The sequence below is a fragment of the Mustelus asterias genome, chromosome 30 (genome assembly GCF_964213995.1).
Source record: "Mustelus asterias chromosome 30, sMusAst1.hap1.1, whole genome shotgun sequence".
Taxonomy (NCBI): Eukaryota; Metazoa; Chordata; class Chondrichthyes; order Carcharhiniformes; family Triakidae; genus Mustelus; species Mustelus asterias.
The window spans coordinates 8085973-8101678 of record NC_135830.1 but is presented as its reverse complement, the minus strand read 5'-3'; the positions used below and the strand labels follow the sequence as shown (position 1 = coordinate 8101678).

Sequence of the window (15706 nt, the reverse complement as noted above, 5' to 3'; positions counted from 1 at the left end):
GTGGCTCATGGCACAGAGATAGGTGGCAGTGTCTGTAACTCCGGCCGTCTCTCAGAGTCAGGGCACTGAATTTGTAGCCTCCACCGATTGAGGCAGTGATCCTCCCGCTTGGATCGGTTTCTCTTGTGGCCATCACCAGATACTGGGGTGGCTGATTCGGGGACTGTCTGTACCAATGTATGTTGCTAAATGTAGTGGTCGTGGTGCAGTTCATGGATACGGTTCCCCCTTCACTAACAACCTTCCGCCGAGGAAGCTGCATCACCTCATCTGCTCCAGTCACCCCCGTGCAGGTCAGAGAGGAAAGCAGCAAAGAGAATCTGTAAATTCGGAGCATTTTTCAGATCATATGAAATTTCTGCTGAAGCAGTTATCCAGGGAGTTCAGATTGGAACCAGGACCTGGGTTTAATATTCGGAAGAATTTACAAGGAGTCAAATGCCTGCTTCGTGTCCAACTGAGGCGTCTATCTGTCGAACTGATGAAAGAAGCTGAGACTCGGGTTTTATCCGCCCACACTCACTGGCATCGATTCTACTGGAATCGGAGATGAAGAATTGAAGCCGGACTAAATAAACCCCATCGGCAACCCCATGTTTCCGGTTACAAATCACTCCCCACGTGTCTAACTAGGAAACCATTCGCCCTTTCAGAACACTGAGTGAACCCAGCTCGGGGTGAACCCATTCACTGGCAGACAGCTCACCAGCTACCAACCCAAAGCATGACTGAGGACACAGGGAAATGCAGTGAGAGCATTCCGAGACACGGCAGCAAAATATACAGGGTGAAGCTTGGAAAGGGTGTCTTCAAACATCCAACTCCACTTTGCAACAGGGAATGAACAATGTTATTCCATATTGGCACTTCATCAACCGGATGCCAGTTCCAACCATCCAGTGACTGAACTTCCCCGAGACTCACAGAGGCCAGCGCCTGCCGTAAGTGCAAGTCACCACCAGATGGTGATATTGTATTACTTTAATCGCAAGTGAAACTGCAGTTTGAAGTCACAGCTGAGTTTGGTTTTCTTGATATCAGCTGGCCTGGAAGAGGGCAGCCCAACATCATCACCACCATTTGAAAAGCAATTAGGAAATACATTCGGGACTCAACAACGAAGCCCACACTCGGTCAAATTAATTTTAAAATAGTTTGTTTTGGAGATATTTGTGGTGTCTCGTCCCCCAGTGACCGAGAGTGGGGCGGAATTTCTATCAGTTTTACGCTGTCTGAGCTGACCATATTTGGAGAGCTCCCTGATCACAAATACCATTCCAATAAAGCTCCTTCCGGACTGTTCAAGGCCAGTTGTGTGCAGAGTATTATAGCATAGTGGGAAAGATATATAAAAAAACATAACCTATTTGAATAAAACAGAAAAAATCCATATAATTCATTCCTGGAATTATACTGTTTTTCCGTTATCATCGCTGGTTCAGTATAGAATGTGCAGAGGTTAATTCCAAACTAAAATGATGTTTCCTTTGTGACAGGGACAAAAACGTGGGAGATAATATTAATAAACTCCTCAAGGTCTCCTCAGAAATGATGACATTATGCCTTTTTGTCACCATCATGTTATTTGGTCTGTGATATCCTCTTCCCCAGAAATCAGTGGTGGCAAGTTCATTGAAAACAATTAGGACGGGGTGAGGTCGATTATTGAATGACCAGGGAGTCAGAGTATACAGGGGAGACATGGACAGACAGATGTCACAATTCAATCCACCAGGATCTTATCAAATATCGGGCAGTCTCGAGGTGGCACAGTTGCCTACCCCAGCTCCGAATTTGGATGTTCACATGGCCACAAGTGGACTTATTACATTATTTGATTACAAGTCGCCTTTATACAGAAGTTAAACGTCATAAATGCACTCATGATATTTTAATGTGCTTTTTGTCTCCTTTACTACCCTTTCCCCGCCTGCCCGCCTATGAAACAACCATTTATCATCTCCTCCCTCACTCTCCAGCAGCTTACAACTGGTCTGTTCAGAGCTATATTTAATCAGTGCGTGTTACTGGATCAGAAACAGCGTATCTGCAACCAACATGTTCCACAAAGTAGTAACTGAGAATTGATAATGAGCTTCTTGTGCTTCAGAGTGTCTCCTGAGGCTAATCTTGTTTCCCCTTTTCCTTTAACTATTGTTTTTCTGATGATCATTAACAAACCAACCCACACAGCAGAACGCTGTCTCCCACCAGGACATTGGCTGCAGCACAGATCGAGGTGTTTCCTTTCACTGACATCCAGCTCACACAGGACGTCGGATCATTGAGGGCGGGGATTATAACGGGTGGTTTCAGTTATAATTATGTGATGTTTGTCTGTTCCACTGCAGTTGTGCAGTTCATTTTCTCAGTCTCTCCTGCTAATTGTTGGCTGACAGTTTGATCCGAGGTTAATTTGGTTTCCTCTCGGGTGTGTATCTGAGCGCCTGCGAGGGCCGCTGCACTGCAACAGCTGCCGTCCAACTTAACGCTCAACAGAACAGAGCTCGCACCAACAATCCAAAGGCAGTTTTTGTGCAGGGGTGAGACTGCTTTCCATCACTGTGATAGCTGGAAAGCGCAGTAATACACGGCGACATCAGTCAGCTGCAGATCCGAAACGGTTAAACTGGTGAATTTAGTCGATGTCTGAAGCTCGATAGAGAAACGGTTTTTGGCTAAATCTGCTTTTTCTTCACGATTGTATGTATTTTTCCACACGATAAACTCGGGATGGTTTCCTGGGAGTTGTCGGTACCAGTGCAATACATAGCTGCTCTGTGTAGTTTCATAGTTGCAGGTTAATATGAGCGCTGCTCCTTCTGCCTTAACATCTGAGGGTAGCGGCTGAGTGACAGAATCTCCATGACTTAAATCTGGAAAATAATATATCAATAAGGAAAAGTTTAGTCCGGTGGCTGATTGAAATTTGATTCCAATCAAGCTTGGGGAATGAAGGAGCGCATCCACATTTACCTGTCTGAAATATTCCCCACACAACCCAGATGCTGAGCATCCGCATTGTCTCTGTCCGCTCTGTGAAAGGGGAGGGTTTGGATATTTAGCCACCCTTTCTAAACCCCGCCCTCAATAATCTGCTGCCGTGTCTCAGGCTGTACTCACCTCACTTCCTTGCTTTTCCATTGGTGCTGTGAGGCCGGCAGATAGCAAAGAGAATCACCCCGAGCTGCATTACAGTCACTATTCTTGCAGAGGAAATGCTTCCCAATTATCCACCAGAGTTGGGGAAGGAACCTTCACCATAATTGGACTAAAGAAAGTAAATAATTTTTGAATGAGTTTGTCACTTTGTTTTCACGGATTTTGCTCCACTAGCAGCGTAGTGATAACCATGACTGCAGTGAAATTCCCCTCACGGGCTTTAATTATTATTAATACATGAAGTAATGTCAGCGTTACTGGGAAGTCTAGATTTCTACTCCATTCCTAATTACCCTTGAGAAGGAGAGGGGGTGTGCAGCGGTCTTAAACTGCTGTGGTCTCTCGGGACTATTAACATGGTGAAAGAGGATGTGTAGCACATCTAGCTTTTCCAGTAATACAAAGTTCCTCCCGGTGCTGCTGTTTCATCCCACACTCCAAAGATGTGCAGGTTAGGTGGATTGGCCAAGCTAACTTACCCCTTTGTGTACCAAGATGTGTGTGTAGGTTAGGGGAATTAGCGGGCTGAATGTGCAGGCTTCTGGGGATAGGGCCTGAGTGGGATTGTTGTCAGGGAGTCTGTGAAGGTTCAATGGGCCAAATTGCCTCCTTCTGCACTGCAGGGATTCGATGGTTCTATGATATTCAGGCCAGAAGATTTGAAAAAATGGAAAAGCATTGACTGTAGGAACCTGCAGCCGACATTGGAGCACGGTCATTTTCGCATCACACGGTACTATAGGTAAAACACTCCAGTATATTCTACCATTCTGCTCTCAATGTTGAAAATGTTTTAAAGGCGAATGTTTTATTGAGAATGTCAATATCGAGACTGAGCTGCCTCCCAGTGCTGTTGCTGAGGAACTTTTGGCCATAGTTCCGTAGATGCCTATTCAAGTAGCTATTTTTGGTTGCATTGAACTGGGTTGCAATCATTAATGTCCATTTATGTTAGGTATGAAAGTAAGTATCTGGCATATATTCACTGAGAGCGAGTCAATATCCCAATGCTGAAACTCGAGTAAAGCTGAAACGCCCTCTGGTGGCATTGATTCGAATTATGTGCCTCAACGTTCCACTTCTCCCTGAGAGATTGCACAAGACTGTGTTGCGGTGTGGGAGATCCTTATACTTGGACAGCGTGCCTCGTACAGTGTGGAAGAGAGTTATATTTTACTCTGAGAGATGTGGTTTGAAGCGCAGATTGGACACAAAGATGGATATCCATTTTGCCTGATGGGGAAAGGAGTTTGGCAAAGTGATAATTTGTTCATTTTTTATTCAAGATTTATTTTAAAAATTCAGAGAACATTTTACAGAAACGTTTTTTTAAAGTTCACAGAAGGGAACATAACAATTGATTTTCATATTGAGAACAGAGCACGTGTGCTCTGAGCTGCCCAATATATGTACAACTGTAACAGACACCAAAAAGAGAAAACAGGAGCTCAACATGAAGAAAAGGAAACAATTGTGTATGTCGCGAAAAGATGGAAACAAAACATTGTTGTTGCAGGCATCTGTCCCCAGAGGCTCAGCAATGTGCAATGTAAGAGAAGTTGAACTGGCTGACAAACTGTCCTCCAGATTCCTACTTCATGAGAAATTTAAATAAAAGGTCGTTTCACAAACTAATCCTCAGCAATGGGAAAGAAGATCAAGGATCCAACTAAACTTAAACCTGGTTCGCTGGATCCAGAGTGCTCACAGTTAGACCAGAAAACCGACAACAGACCAGTCGGCTTCAAATGGTCGCTCAAAGCAATTGATCCACTTGTTGTTCCTCCCACATTGAATGAAGGAGGTCACATACTTTGAGTGACCATTTGCATCTGGCGGCTCTGTTCCTGGTTAAGTGGTGCGATGGTGAGCACTCTGGACTCTGAATTCAGTAATACGAGTTCAGATCTCGGTTAAACGTTCCTTCTATTTGCTAAAGCCGGTGATTGGTTTGCTGAAGGACATTTTATTTGAAATTCTCAGAAAGTGAATTTTAGACTCTGAGGAAATTTCAGCAAATTCCACCGCAATCACATTGCAGACGATGCAGCGAATGATTCTCCTGGTGTTATTGCTTCAGCCCTCGAGGGCGATTGTTCAAGAAAGAATAGAGCTCGGAGGCAGAATCATAAAATCCCTGCAGTGCAGAATTGCGCCGATAACAATCACACCCTGGCCCTATCCCCATACACTTACCCTCTTAGTCCCCCTGACACTACGGGCAAAGTAGCATGGCCAATCAACCTACCCACACACCTTTGGATTCTGCGCCGGATGCTCAGCTTCCTTCCACACACGCAGACACGAGGAGAATGTACAAACTGCAGAATGTCACCCGAAGCCAGAATTGAAACCCGGTGCCTAACACTGTGAGGTAGCATTGTGCCACCGTGCCGGAAATGCCACAGAGTGCAGGGGTTCCCCAACCGGTATCATTTACTGAGTCCTTTCTCCCAATTTAAACAAGACTTAGAACGAAAAGAATAGTGGCTCCACGGAAATTCGAACTCAGTTTGCTTGATTCACAAACCAGAAAGCTAACTAGTTCACCAAAGAACCGACAGGCCACTGGTTTAAGGCAGCAGGCCATTTTCCCAGATCTTTCTCTTAGTCACACACACACACACACACATTTTCTCTGCAATGTGCATTCTCATTGAAGTTGAACTGGCTTTCAAATTGTCCTCTCGATTCATACTTTGTGAGAAAGTTAAACCTCGGTTGCCTCGGCAAAGCAGCCAACATAATTAAGCACCCCACGCACCCCGGACATTCTCTCTTTCACCTACTTCCGTTGGGAAAAAAGATACAAAAGTCTGAGGTCACGTACCAGCTGACTCAGGAAGAGTTTCTGTCCTGCTCCCATCAGACTTTTGAATGTACCTACCTTCTATTAAGTTGACCTTTCTCTACACCCTCGCTATGACTGTGACATTACATTCTGCACTCTCTCATTTCTTTCCCTATGAACGTTATGCTTTGTCTGTATAATGCGCAAGAAACAATACTTTTCACTGTATACTAATACACGTGACAATAATAAATTAAATCAAAATCAAATCAAATATCATCTAGCAAATCAATCATCAGAATTGGCAAAGAAAAACAACGTTCCAAGGAGATTCGAACTCAGATCGCTGGATTCAGACTCTAGAGTGCCCACAGTTTCACCACAGAACCAAATGCGGTTGATGACGATTTGCAAGTGGCGCCCATGTTCCCGGTTGTGTGGTGTAACGGTGAGCATTCTGAACTCTGAATCCAGTAAACTGAAATCAGATCTCGGTGGAGCCTTGCTTTTCTTTGCTAAAGGCGATGATTGGTTTGCTGAAGGGTATTTTATTCAAAATTGGCAGAAAGTGAAATTTTAAACTCTGAAGAAATTTCAGCAAATTCCACCGCATCCACATTGCAGACGATGCAGGAAATGATTTCCTAGCTTCATGGCTTCAGTCACAGAGGACGATTGCTCAAGAAAATGAAGAGTTCGGAGGCAGAATCATAGAACCCTTATCGTGTAGAAGAAGCAATTGGGCTCATCCGGCACCAGCAGCAATCGCACCCAGGCTCCATCCCTGTAATCCCGCATATTTACCCAGTTAATCCCCTGACTCTAAGGGTAATGTAACATGACCAATCAACCTAATCCGCACAATTTTGTCTCATAGGACGTGTGCTCGGTTTTCTTCCGCACATACAGACACGGGGAGAATGTGCAAACTGCACACAGTCACCCGAAGCCAGAACTGAACACGGGTCCTGTTACTGGGAGGCAGCAGTGCTAACCACAGTTATTCTACCGATATAATTCGCTGAGTCATCTGCCCCAAGTTAAGCAGGAGTTCGGGCGTTGAGAATAGTGGTTTCATTGAGATTCGAGCTCGGAATGCTGGATTCAAAATCCAGAGTGCTCACCGTTACACCATGGAACCAACTGGGCGCTGTTTTAATGCGGGAGACCTTTCACCCAATTCTCACACATACACACTCTTGCTCAATTATTGCCAGGCTCCAGTCGGGTTTTTGTTTGACACCAACTGCTCCTCTGATTCGACAGAACGTCAAAGAGGAGCGAAAGATGAAAACATAAAAACACTGAAGCTGCAAGGATCTGGCGCCAGAGTCTCAGCAATGTGTATTGACAAAGTGCCCTCTCGATTCGTACATGGTGACAAATGGAGAATAAATGTCATGGAGAAAATCAATTATCAGCATTGGTAAAGGAGAGCAAGGCTCCACCGAGATTTGAACTCAGATCGCAGCATTGAAAGTTCAGCGAGCTCACCATTACACCACGGAACACAGAGCACCGCAATGACTTGCAAATGACCTGCGAAACATGGCTATTTCTGGAGATATCTCCCGATAGGTCTTGCGATGAAATAATTTGAGATTTGGGGCACTCTGCCTTCTGAGCTTTTCTGATATCAACGGTGGCCTATAACGACACATTGTTATCATACTTGCTGTTGCTGTCACATCGAATGAAAGATATCAAATTGTTCGAGTGATCATTTGCCGGCAATGGGCGTGTTCTGTGATCTGTGGTGGACCGGTGAGCGCTCTGGAATCTGAATCCAGCAATTCGAGTTCGTATCGTGGCAAAACCTTGATTTGTTTTGCTAAAGCCGATGACGGGTTTGCAGAAGGGCATTTTATGTTAAATTGTCAGAAAGTGTAAATCTAAACACTGACGAAATCTCAGCAAATTCCACGGCATTCAAATTGCAGACGCTGCAGCGAATGCCTCTCCTGGCGTCATTGCATCAGCCCCAGAGGATGATTGCTCAGGAATACAATGCGCTGAGAGGCAGGGAAGCCACTGTAGAAAGTGTGGGGGGGGGGGGGGGGGTCCATCTTCATGTGTCGTGTCATTCACTCACTCATCTGTCCCAATTTAAAGATTTCGGAAGCGAGAGGCCAGAGTGCGATCCGTTACACCATGGAATCGACAGCACTGTGACCGAAGACACTAGACTTGTCTCCCAAAACACACACACGTACCTACACTCGCTCTCTCTCTCTCTCTCACGCGCACGCGCGCGCGCGCGCGCGCACACACACACACACACTTGCTCAATAATTGCTGGACTCCATTCGAAGGGGTGTTGCTGTGTGGCACCAGTGCTCCTTTCTTTCAACAGAGGAATTAAAGAGAAGATAAAATATGAAAAGACATTGATGCGGCAGGCATCTGGCGCCAGAGGCTCAGCAATGCGCATTGTAATAGCAGTTGAACTGGCTGACAAATTGCCCTCTCGATTCGTACGTTGTGAAAAAATTGAACGAAACGCCCTTCGGCAAATCAACCATCAGCGTTGACCAAGGTTCCGCCGAGATTTGAACTCAGTACGCTGGATTCAGAGTCCAGAGTGCTCACCATTACACCACGAAACCCAACACACAATATCCGCCTGCAAATAATCATGCAATACCTGTGCCAGTCTGAACAGCAGGGAAAAAAATCATTCCCATTCCACAATCCCGTCAATTACCCACAGCAATTCATACTGACATTGCCCTTGCTGTTTCCTCCGAAAATAATGAGTACTCTACCTGCAACTGCATTGAATTTCACTGCAGCTCACCACATTCAAACAGCAATGTTAGCATCGACCTGTTACAAACTCTATTGTGGTAAATCTACTGAACAGCATCAGCTGTTCACCCTCTATTTTCGTCGCATTGGAAGCCAGTAAGAAAATGTGAACAATTTCTAACCTTAACAGACAGGAAGCAGAGTGTGACTGTGGATAATTGGCACTGTGCACATTGCTGTAATCAGTACCTGGGAGAATCGGGCAGGTGGGATCCTGGTCATCGAGTGGTGAGGGGTCGGCGTTTTCAGGGTCGCAGACTGGCTTCGATGTACTAAGATTTAATAGTTTTGATTTTAAAAAAACTTGAATTACTTCCTGATCGAAAGCAGCTCTGTCAGAATCAGTGGAGTGAGATTTGTAGTTGGCTTGCGAGCTGGAAATGCCACATGTGCAACAGGTAAAGGACAAACACAGATAGTGAAGGACAGTGATAGATTGTAAGGTTCTGCCGATAGAGATCGTGATACAACGTAACGTCTGGGTGCTAATGGGCCAGATTTAACCGTTTACACTGACAAAAATATCACGCATTTCTGGATAAAAATTCCCAAGCCAAGAAGAAAACTTCTCACCGAATGAACATTAAACTCTTTCACCTTTATTGATTGCAGTTTTCATTCAGACACTGAGGTAAACAAAGCGGGATGGAGAAAGATTCAGTTTGATTGGTGACGCTGCCGGAGGGATGGAGAGCTGGAGTTCACCCAGGAAAGCAGCAAAGTTTAAACACTTAGGAAGCAGTGATCATAATATGGTAGAATTCAGTCTGCAATTTGAAAGAAGGAAGGCAGAATCAGATGTGAAGGTTCTACAGTTAAATAAAGGTAATTACAGGCGCATGAGGGAGGAACTGACAAAAATCGACTGGAAGCAGAGCCTAGTGGGAAAGACAGTAGAACAGCAATGGCAGGAGTTTCTGGGAGTAATTGAGGACACAGTGCAGAGGTTCATCCCAAACAAAAGAAAGGTTATCAGAGGGGGGATTAGGCAGCCATGGCTGACAAAGGAAGTCAGGGAATGCATCAAGGCAAAAGAGAGAGCCTATAATGTGGCAAAGAGTAGTGGGAAGTCAGAAGATTGGGAAGGCTATAAAAACAAACAGAGGATAACAAAGAGAGAAATAAGGAAGGAGAGGATCAAATATGAAGGTAGGCTAGCCAGTAACATTAGGAATGATAGTAAAAGTTTCTTTAAATACATTAAAAACAAACGGGAGGCAAAAGTAGACATTGGGCCGCTCCAAAATGACGCTGGTAATCTAGTGATGGGAGACAAGGAAATAGCTGAGGAACTTAATAAGTACTTTGCGTCAGTCTTCACAGTAGAAGACATGAGTAATATCCCAACAATTCAGGAAAGTCAGGGGGCAGAGTTGAATATGGTTGCCATCACAAAGGAGAAAGTGCTAGAGAAACTAAAAGGTCTGAAAATTGATAAATCTCCGGGCCCAGATGGGCTACATCCTAGAGTTCTAAAGGAGATAGCTGAAGAAATAGTGGAGGCGTTAGTTATGATCTTTCAAAAGTCACTGGAGTCAGGGAAAGTCCCAGAGGATTGGAAAATCGCTGTTGTAACCCCACTGTTCAAGAAGGGAACAAGAAAAAAGATGGAAAATTATAGGCCAATTAGCCTAACCTCAGTTGTTGGCAAAATTCTAGAATCCATCGTTAAGGATGAGATTTCTAAATTCTTGGAAGTGCAGGGTCGGATTAAGACAAGTCAGCATGGATTTAGTAAGGGGAGGTCGTGCCTGACAAACCTGTTAGAGTTCTTTGAAGAGATAACAAATAGGTTAGACCAAGGAGAGCCAATGGATGTTATCTATCTTGACTTCCAAAAGGCCTTTGACAAGGTGCCTCACGGGAGACTGCTGAGTAAAATAAGGGCCCATGGTATTCGAGGCAAGGTACTAACATGGATTGACGATTGGCTGTCAGACAGAAGGCAGAGAGTTGGGATAAAAGGTTCTTTCTCAGAATGGCAACCGGTGACAAGTGGTGTCCCGCAGGGTTCAGTGTTGGGGCCACAGCTGTTCTCTTTATATATTAACGATCTAGATGACGGGACTGGGAGCATTCTGGCCAAGTTTGCCGATGATACAAAGATAGGTGGAGGGGCAGGTAGTATTGAGGAGGTGGGGAGGCTGCAGAAAGATTTAGACAGTTTAGGAGAGTGGTCCAAGAAGTGGCTGATGAAATTCAACGTGGGCAAGTGCGAGGTCGTACACTTTGGAAAAAAGAATAGAGGCATGGACTATTTTCTAAACGGTGACAAAATTCATAATGCTAAAGTGCAAAGGGACTTGGGAGTCCTAGTCCAGGATTCTCTAAAGGTAAACTTGCAGGTTGAGTCCGTAATTAGGAAAGCAAATGTAATGTTGTCATTTATCTCAAGAGGCTTGGAATACAAAAGCAGGGATGTACTTCTGAGGCTTTATAAAGCACTGGTTAGGCCCCATTTGGAGTACTGTGAGCAATTTTGGGCCCCACACCTCAGGAAGGACATACTGGCACTGGAGCGGGTCCAGCGGAGATTCACACGGATGATCCCAGGAATGGTAGGCCTGACATACGATGAACGTCTGAGGATCGTGGGATTATATTCATTGGAGTTTAGGAGGTTGAGGGGAGATCTGATAGAAACTTACAAGATAATGAACGGCTTAGATAGGATGGACGTAGGGAAGTTGTTTCCATTAACAGGGGAGACTAGGACGCGGGGGCACAGCCTTAGAATAAAAGGGAGTCACTTTAGAACAGAGATGAGGAGAAATTTCTTCAGCCAGAGAGTGGTGGGTCTGTGGAATTCATTGCCACAGAGGGCTGTGGAGGCCGAGACGTTGAGCGTCTTCAAGACAGAAATTGATAAATTCTTGATTTCTCGAGGAATTAAGGGCTATGGGGAGAGAGCGGGTAAATGGAGTTGAAATCAACCATGATTGAATGGTGGAGTGGACTCGATGGGCCGAATGGCCTTACTTCCGCTCCTATGTCTTATGGTCTTATGGTCTTATGGAGTCTAACGTGGGGCTGCAATCAACGATTCTGAAATTACATCTGATATGCTGCGACTAAGCTAACCGTCCTCCTGCTGTAGCGATGCTTGCACCCTTTCTTAACATACGTGAAGCCAAACGCTGTTTCCATCTGGTGCCTCAGCTTGTTCTGAATTCAAAGTTTACCATTAACCGATCAATAAAATCCCCCACCGTTACAATGCATTCCTCTCAGTCAGCAGTAACATCATTCCCGTCTTCTATTTATTTGCTGCACCTCCTTCCAAACATTACAAACTCCTCTTACATCTTTCACTCTGACCTTTTCTCTGAAACATTTCATGATTAAACTTTTGAACTATTGTGGATAATTTTGTGACGCTAAAAAGCTGTTCATTTCCAAGGGGGAGCTAAAGCACATTGACGCACACAGAGAAACCCAGACACATACACGCACCCAGCGTGACAGAGGCCGAAGGAGAGACAACACACTGAAAACACAACCTGGCTCCGTCTCTGTTCCATTTCTGACTGCAGGTTCCGTGATGCTTTTGTGAATGAACGGAAATGTGAAACCGCCTGAGTGTTTGGGTGGATTTGATCCAATTCGCTCTGTGGACACAGTGTTAAAACCAGGAATAATCAGAAGCGGGAAATCCCAATGGATTCAAACTCCATCACGTTAACCAGCCAGCCACGATGACTGGCGCTATGAGCTATGAAGCCAACCGCATGCCCATTTTAACAGTTACTCTTCTATAACCAGTGGAACGAGCATCAGAGCGAAGATTTTGTGGGTAATATTTGATTCATAGGAAATGTCTGAGATGGACAATACGAAGTTCAAAGATGTTAATGGAAAGCGGCAGAATTTGAAATGTGTCAGTTACTTTCTGTGATCACTGTCTGCCGTGTGTTTGCCGTGTGATTCTTCGTCAGAGCTTATTTCTGATGTTATATGTCTGACTTTTCCAACTCTAGTGCAAGTTCATGCAGCTGGAAGATTAATCTTGCTTCGCCCTTCACAGATGCTGTGAGGTGTGTTTGCATTCAATGAAGAATTATAGAAAGTTATTCAGTTCTTGGGTGGAAATCAAACTCGAACCACCGTACTGAATCCTGACCACGAAACTTCCAGTGAAGCTGATTTAAGAGATTTGCAATTAGTTGATCATCATCGCTTTAGTCATTGCTTCATTTCAGGCCACTTTCGCCTGAGACACATGCACTCAATCATGATATCAATTTATGATTCCGGTAAAACGCACCTCTTTCCTTGTGTTCAGATCCAATTATCCCCATAAACGGAGCAAATTCAAAATGTTCTACTTAGTTATCGACTGTTATAAACCCCGGGCCCAATGCGGTGAAAACACTGATTCGGCACCAATAGATCACCCGGACTCCACCATCACCAGCTCAATGTTGCACTTGTCCATCATTCCTTGTGTCAGTGAGTCCATCCTCTCTTGCTCTCTAACACATAGCTTCCGTTTTGTTCCCATACAGAGCAATTCCCGACTTAAATGCTGCAATAACTCAACAGTTCAATTAAAGTTTCGTGAGAAACGAGAATAATTCTGAAATATGAATCAGTGAGCAATAACAAGCATTTGGAAATGTTTCTACGCGGTCTTGAACCAGGAACGTTTCGCGTGTGAAATGAACGTGATAACCACTACACTGCAGAAACACAGCAGTCCTTGCAGCTGAAGCAGGTTTACTGGAGAAGCAACAAAACTGCTTCCACAATCCCGTTAGTTTCTCATTTTACATTGCCTCTTCTGGTTCCTCTAATCAAAATGAATGATAATACATTCCACTGCGAAACATTTTGGCGATCACGTGTTTGACCAACTTTATTCTTAACGTTTAAAGCAAATTAAGTGAGTATCTGACGGTGGGGGAATTTGAACCCAGTCCTCCACAAATAGCGCTATCCTCAATTTAGTGTCCTCGAATTCTCATCAGTGACACCATCAGAAGTGATTGCTACCAGAGCTGTTATTGGCAGTGAACAGAACCAATGAGGTGGGATTGGATCACATGTCCCGTTGAGTCTCCTCCGCCACTGAAGATCAAGACGTGTGCCCAGCTCAACAACCACCTCATCTCAGGAATCAATTCAATGAAGCTTGGTTCCACCCAGACATGGAGAGAATATAATGAATAAAAAAGAACAAAATAGGGGAATTGGATAGAGAGACTGAGCGAGGGAATAACCGACGCAGATCTACAAAGAGAAAGAAAGAGACAGAGTAGGGGAGACACTGAACGGAAAAAATGCCAATTCCATTTGATTTGAATTAAAGAAAAAGAAAGTTGAAAGCATTGAAAACAGCAAATGCTATGGCCGTAAAAATATATTCTGGCAATGGTGCTGAAGAATTCAGATTCAGATCTTACCACAATCCGAGCTAAGCTGTTCCTAGGCTACAACACTGCCATCTAACCGCCAATGCTGCAATTTGCCCAAGATTGCCCGGTTTACAAATATCAGGTCAAATCCAACGCCGCAAATTACCATCAGTCTACTCCTGATCATCAGTAACGTGACGGAAGGGGCAATAAACAATGGTATCAGGAGGAATTCCAATGCAAACTGGAGGAACATCGCCCGATGTCCCGATTCGGCACTTACTGCGTTCCAGAATTAACACTGAATTCAACAACTTCAGAGCATCTCCTTTCCTCCATCTTCTCCCCATTTCCATTTATTTTGTTTTATTTCGTTTGATCTTATTTCTTTATTTTTATTATTTTATATCTTCTTTTACACATGTATTTATTTTTTTTAATTTCCATGTATTGCACTGTTTATTTAAAATCTCACTTTCCATCTTGTTGCCCCCTCTCCCTCCACCCCACTCGGGCCGTCTCTTACATTTCCTTTGTTCTGCCATTAACACATTCTGATCTCTTAATGGGCAGCCAGCAGCACCCTTCTCAGCCATGATCACCACCATTAAAATTCCCTTCTTCTTAATTTACATGTGACACCTTTGTCACCCACCCCACACCCATATCCCTCACCATTACAGTATAAATCTCGTCCAAATTTCTTTGTCTTCAGCTCTGACGATGGGTCATCCAGATTTTGAACGTGAACTTTATTCTCCCTTCACAGGTGCTTTCAGACCTGTTGAGGTTTTCCAGCATTTTCTATTCTTGTTTTAGATTCCAGCATCCGCAGTAAATTTGGTTTTTCAGGAGGCACTTGTCAGACAGACTTGTCCCTGGTATACAGAAAAATGCTGAAATCGAAACAAAGCGCCAAGTTCGCATGGAAAGGATAGATTAAAACACTTGCAGGCAGTTTCCTTGGTGATCTCGTGGTGAGGATGTGGCGCTTTCACCGCAGCGGTTCGATTCCTGGTCAGGGATTGAAGATTTATTGTTTTCTTGCAGCACATGATTTAAGTGGAATTGGAATTACTTCCTGATCGAAAACAGGAGTGATATTGGTGCCAGTTTCAACAGTACAGAGAAAAATCCGTCCCATTCCACAAACCCGTCAATTACCCACAACAATTTGTATTTGCATTGCCTCTTTTGGTTCCTCCAGTCAAAATGAATAATGATATATTCAAGTAGAATCCCTATTGTACAGAAGGAGGTCGGTCGGCCCATCGAGTGCGCACCGACAACAATCCCACCCACGCCCTATTCCCGGAAACCCACATATTTACCCTGATAATCCCGCTGACAGGCGGGTCAATTTAGCATGGCCAAGCAACCGAACTCACACATGTTTGGAAAGGAAACCGGAGCACACAGAGGAATCCCACGCAGACACGGGGAAAACGTGCAAACTCCGCAAAGAGTGATCCGAGAAATTTAACCTGAGCCACTGGCGCTGTGAGGCATCATTGCGAACCACTGTGAAACCATGCCGTCCTATTCTACTGCATTTAATTTTACTGCAGTGTTAGTACCAACCTGTGATAAA

General features: G+C 44.4%; 1 non-coding gene and 1 gene segment (V, D, J or C); both read right to left on the bottom strand.

Moving 5' to 3' along the window:
* Window positions 1-2559: 2559 nt before the first annotated feature.
* LOC144480729 (T cell receptor alpha variable 38-1-like) lies at window positions 2560-3022 on the bottom strand. The segment is given in 2 exon segments: window positions 2560-2876; window positions 2977-3022. Coding segments are annotated over 2 exon segments (363 nt in total).
* Window positions 3023-8487: 5465 nt separating this feature from the next.
* Window positions 8488-8559, bottom strand: trnaq-cug (transfer RNA glutamine (anticodon CUG)). The gene has a single exon. It is a non-coding gene; the product is annotated as a tRNA-Gln (tRNA).
* Between the last annotated feature and the right edge of the window lie 7147 nt (window positions 8560-15706).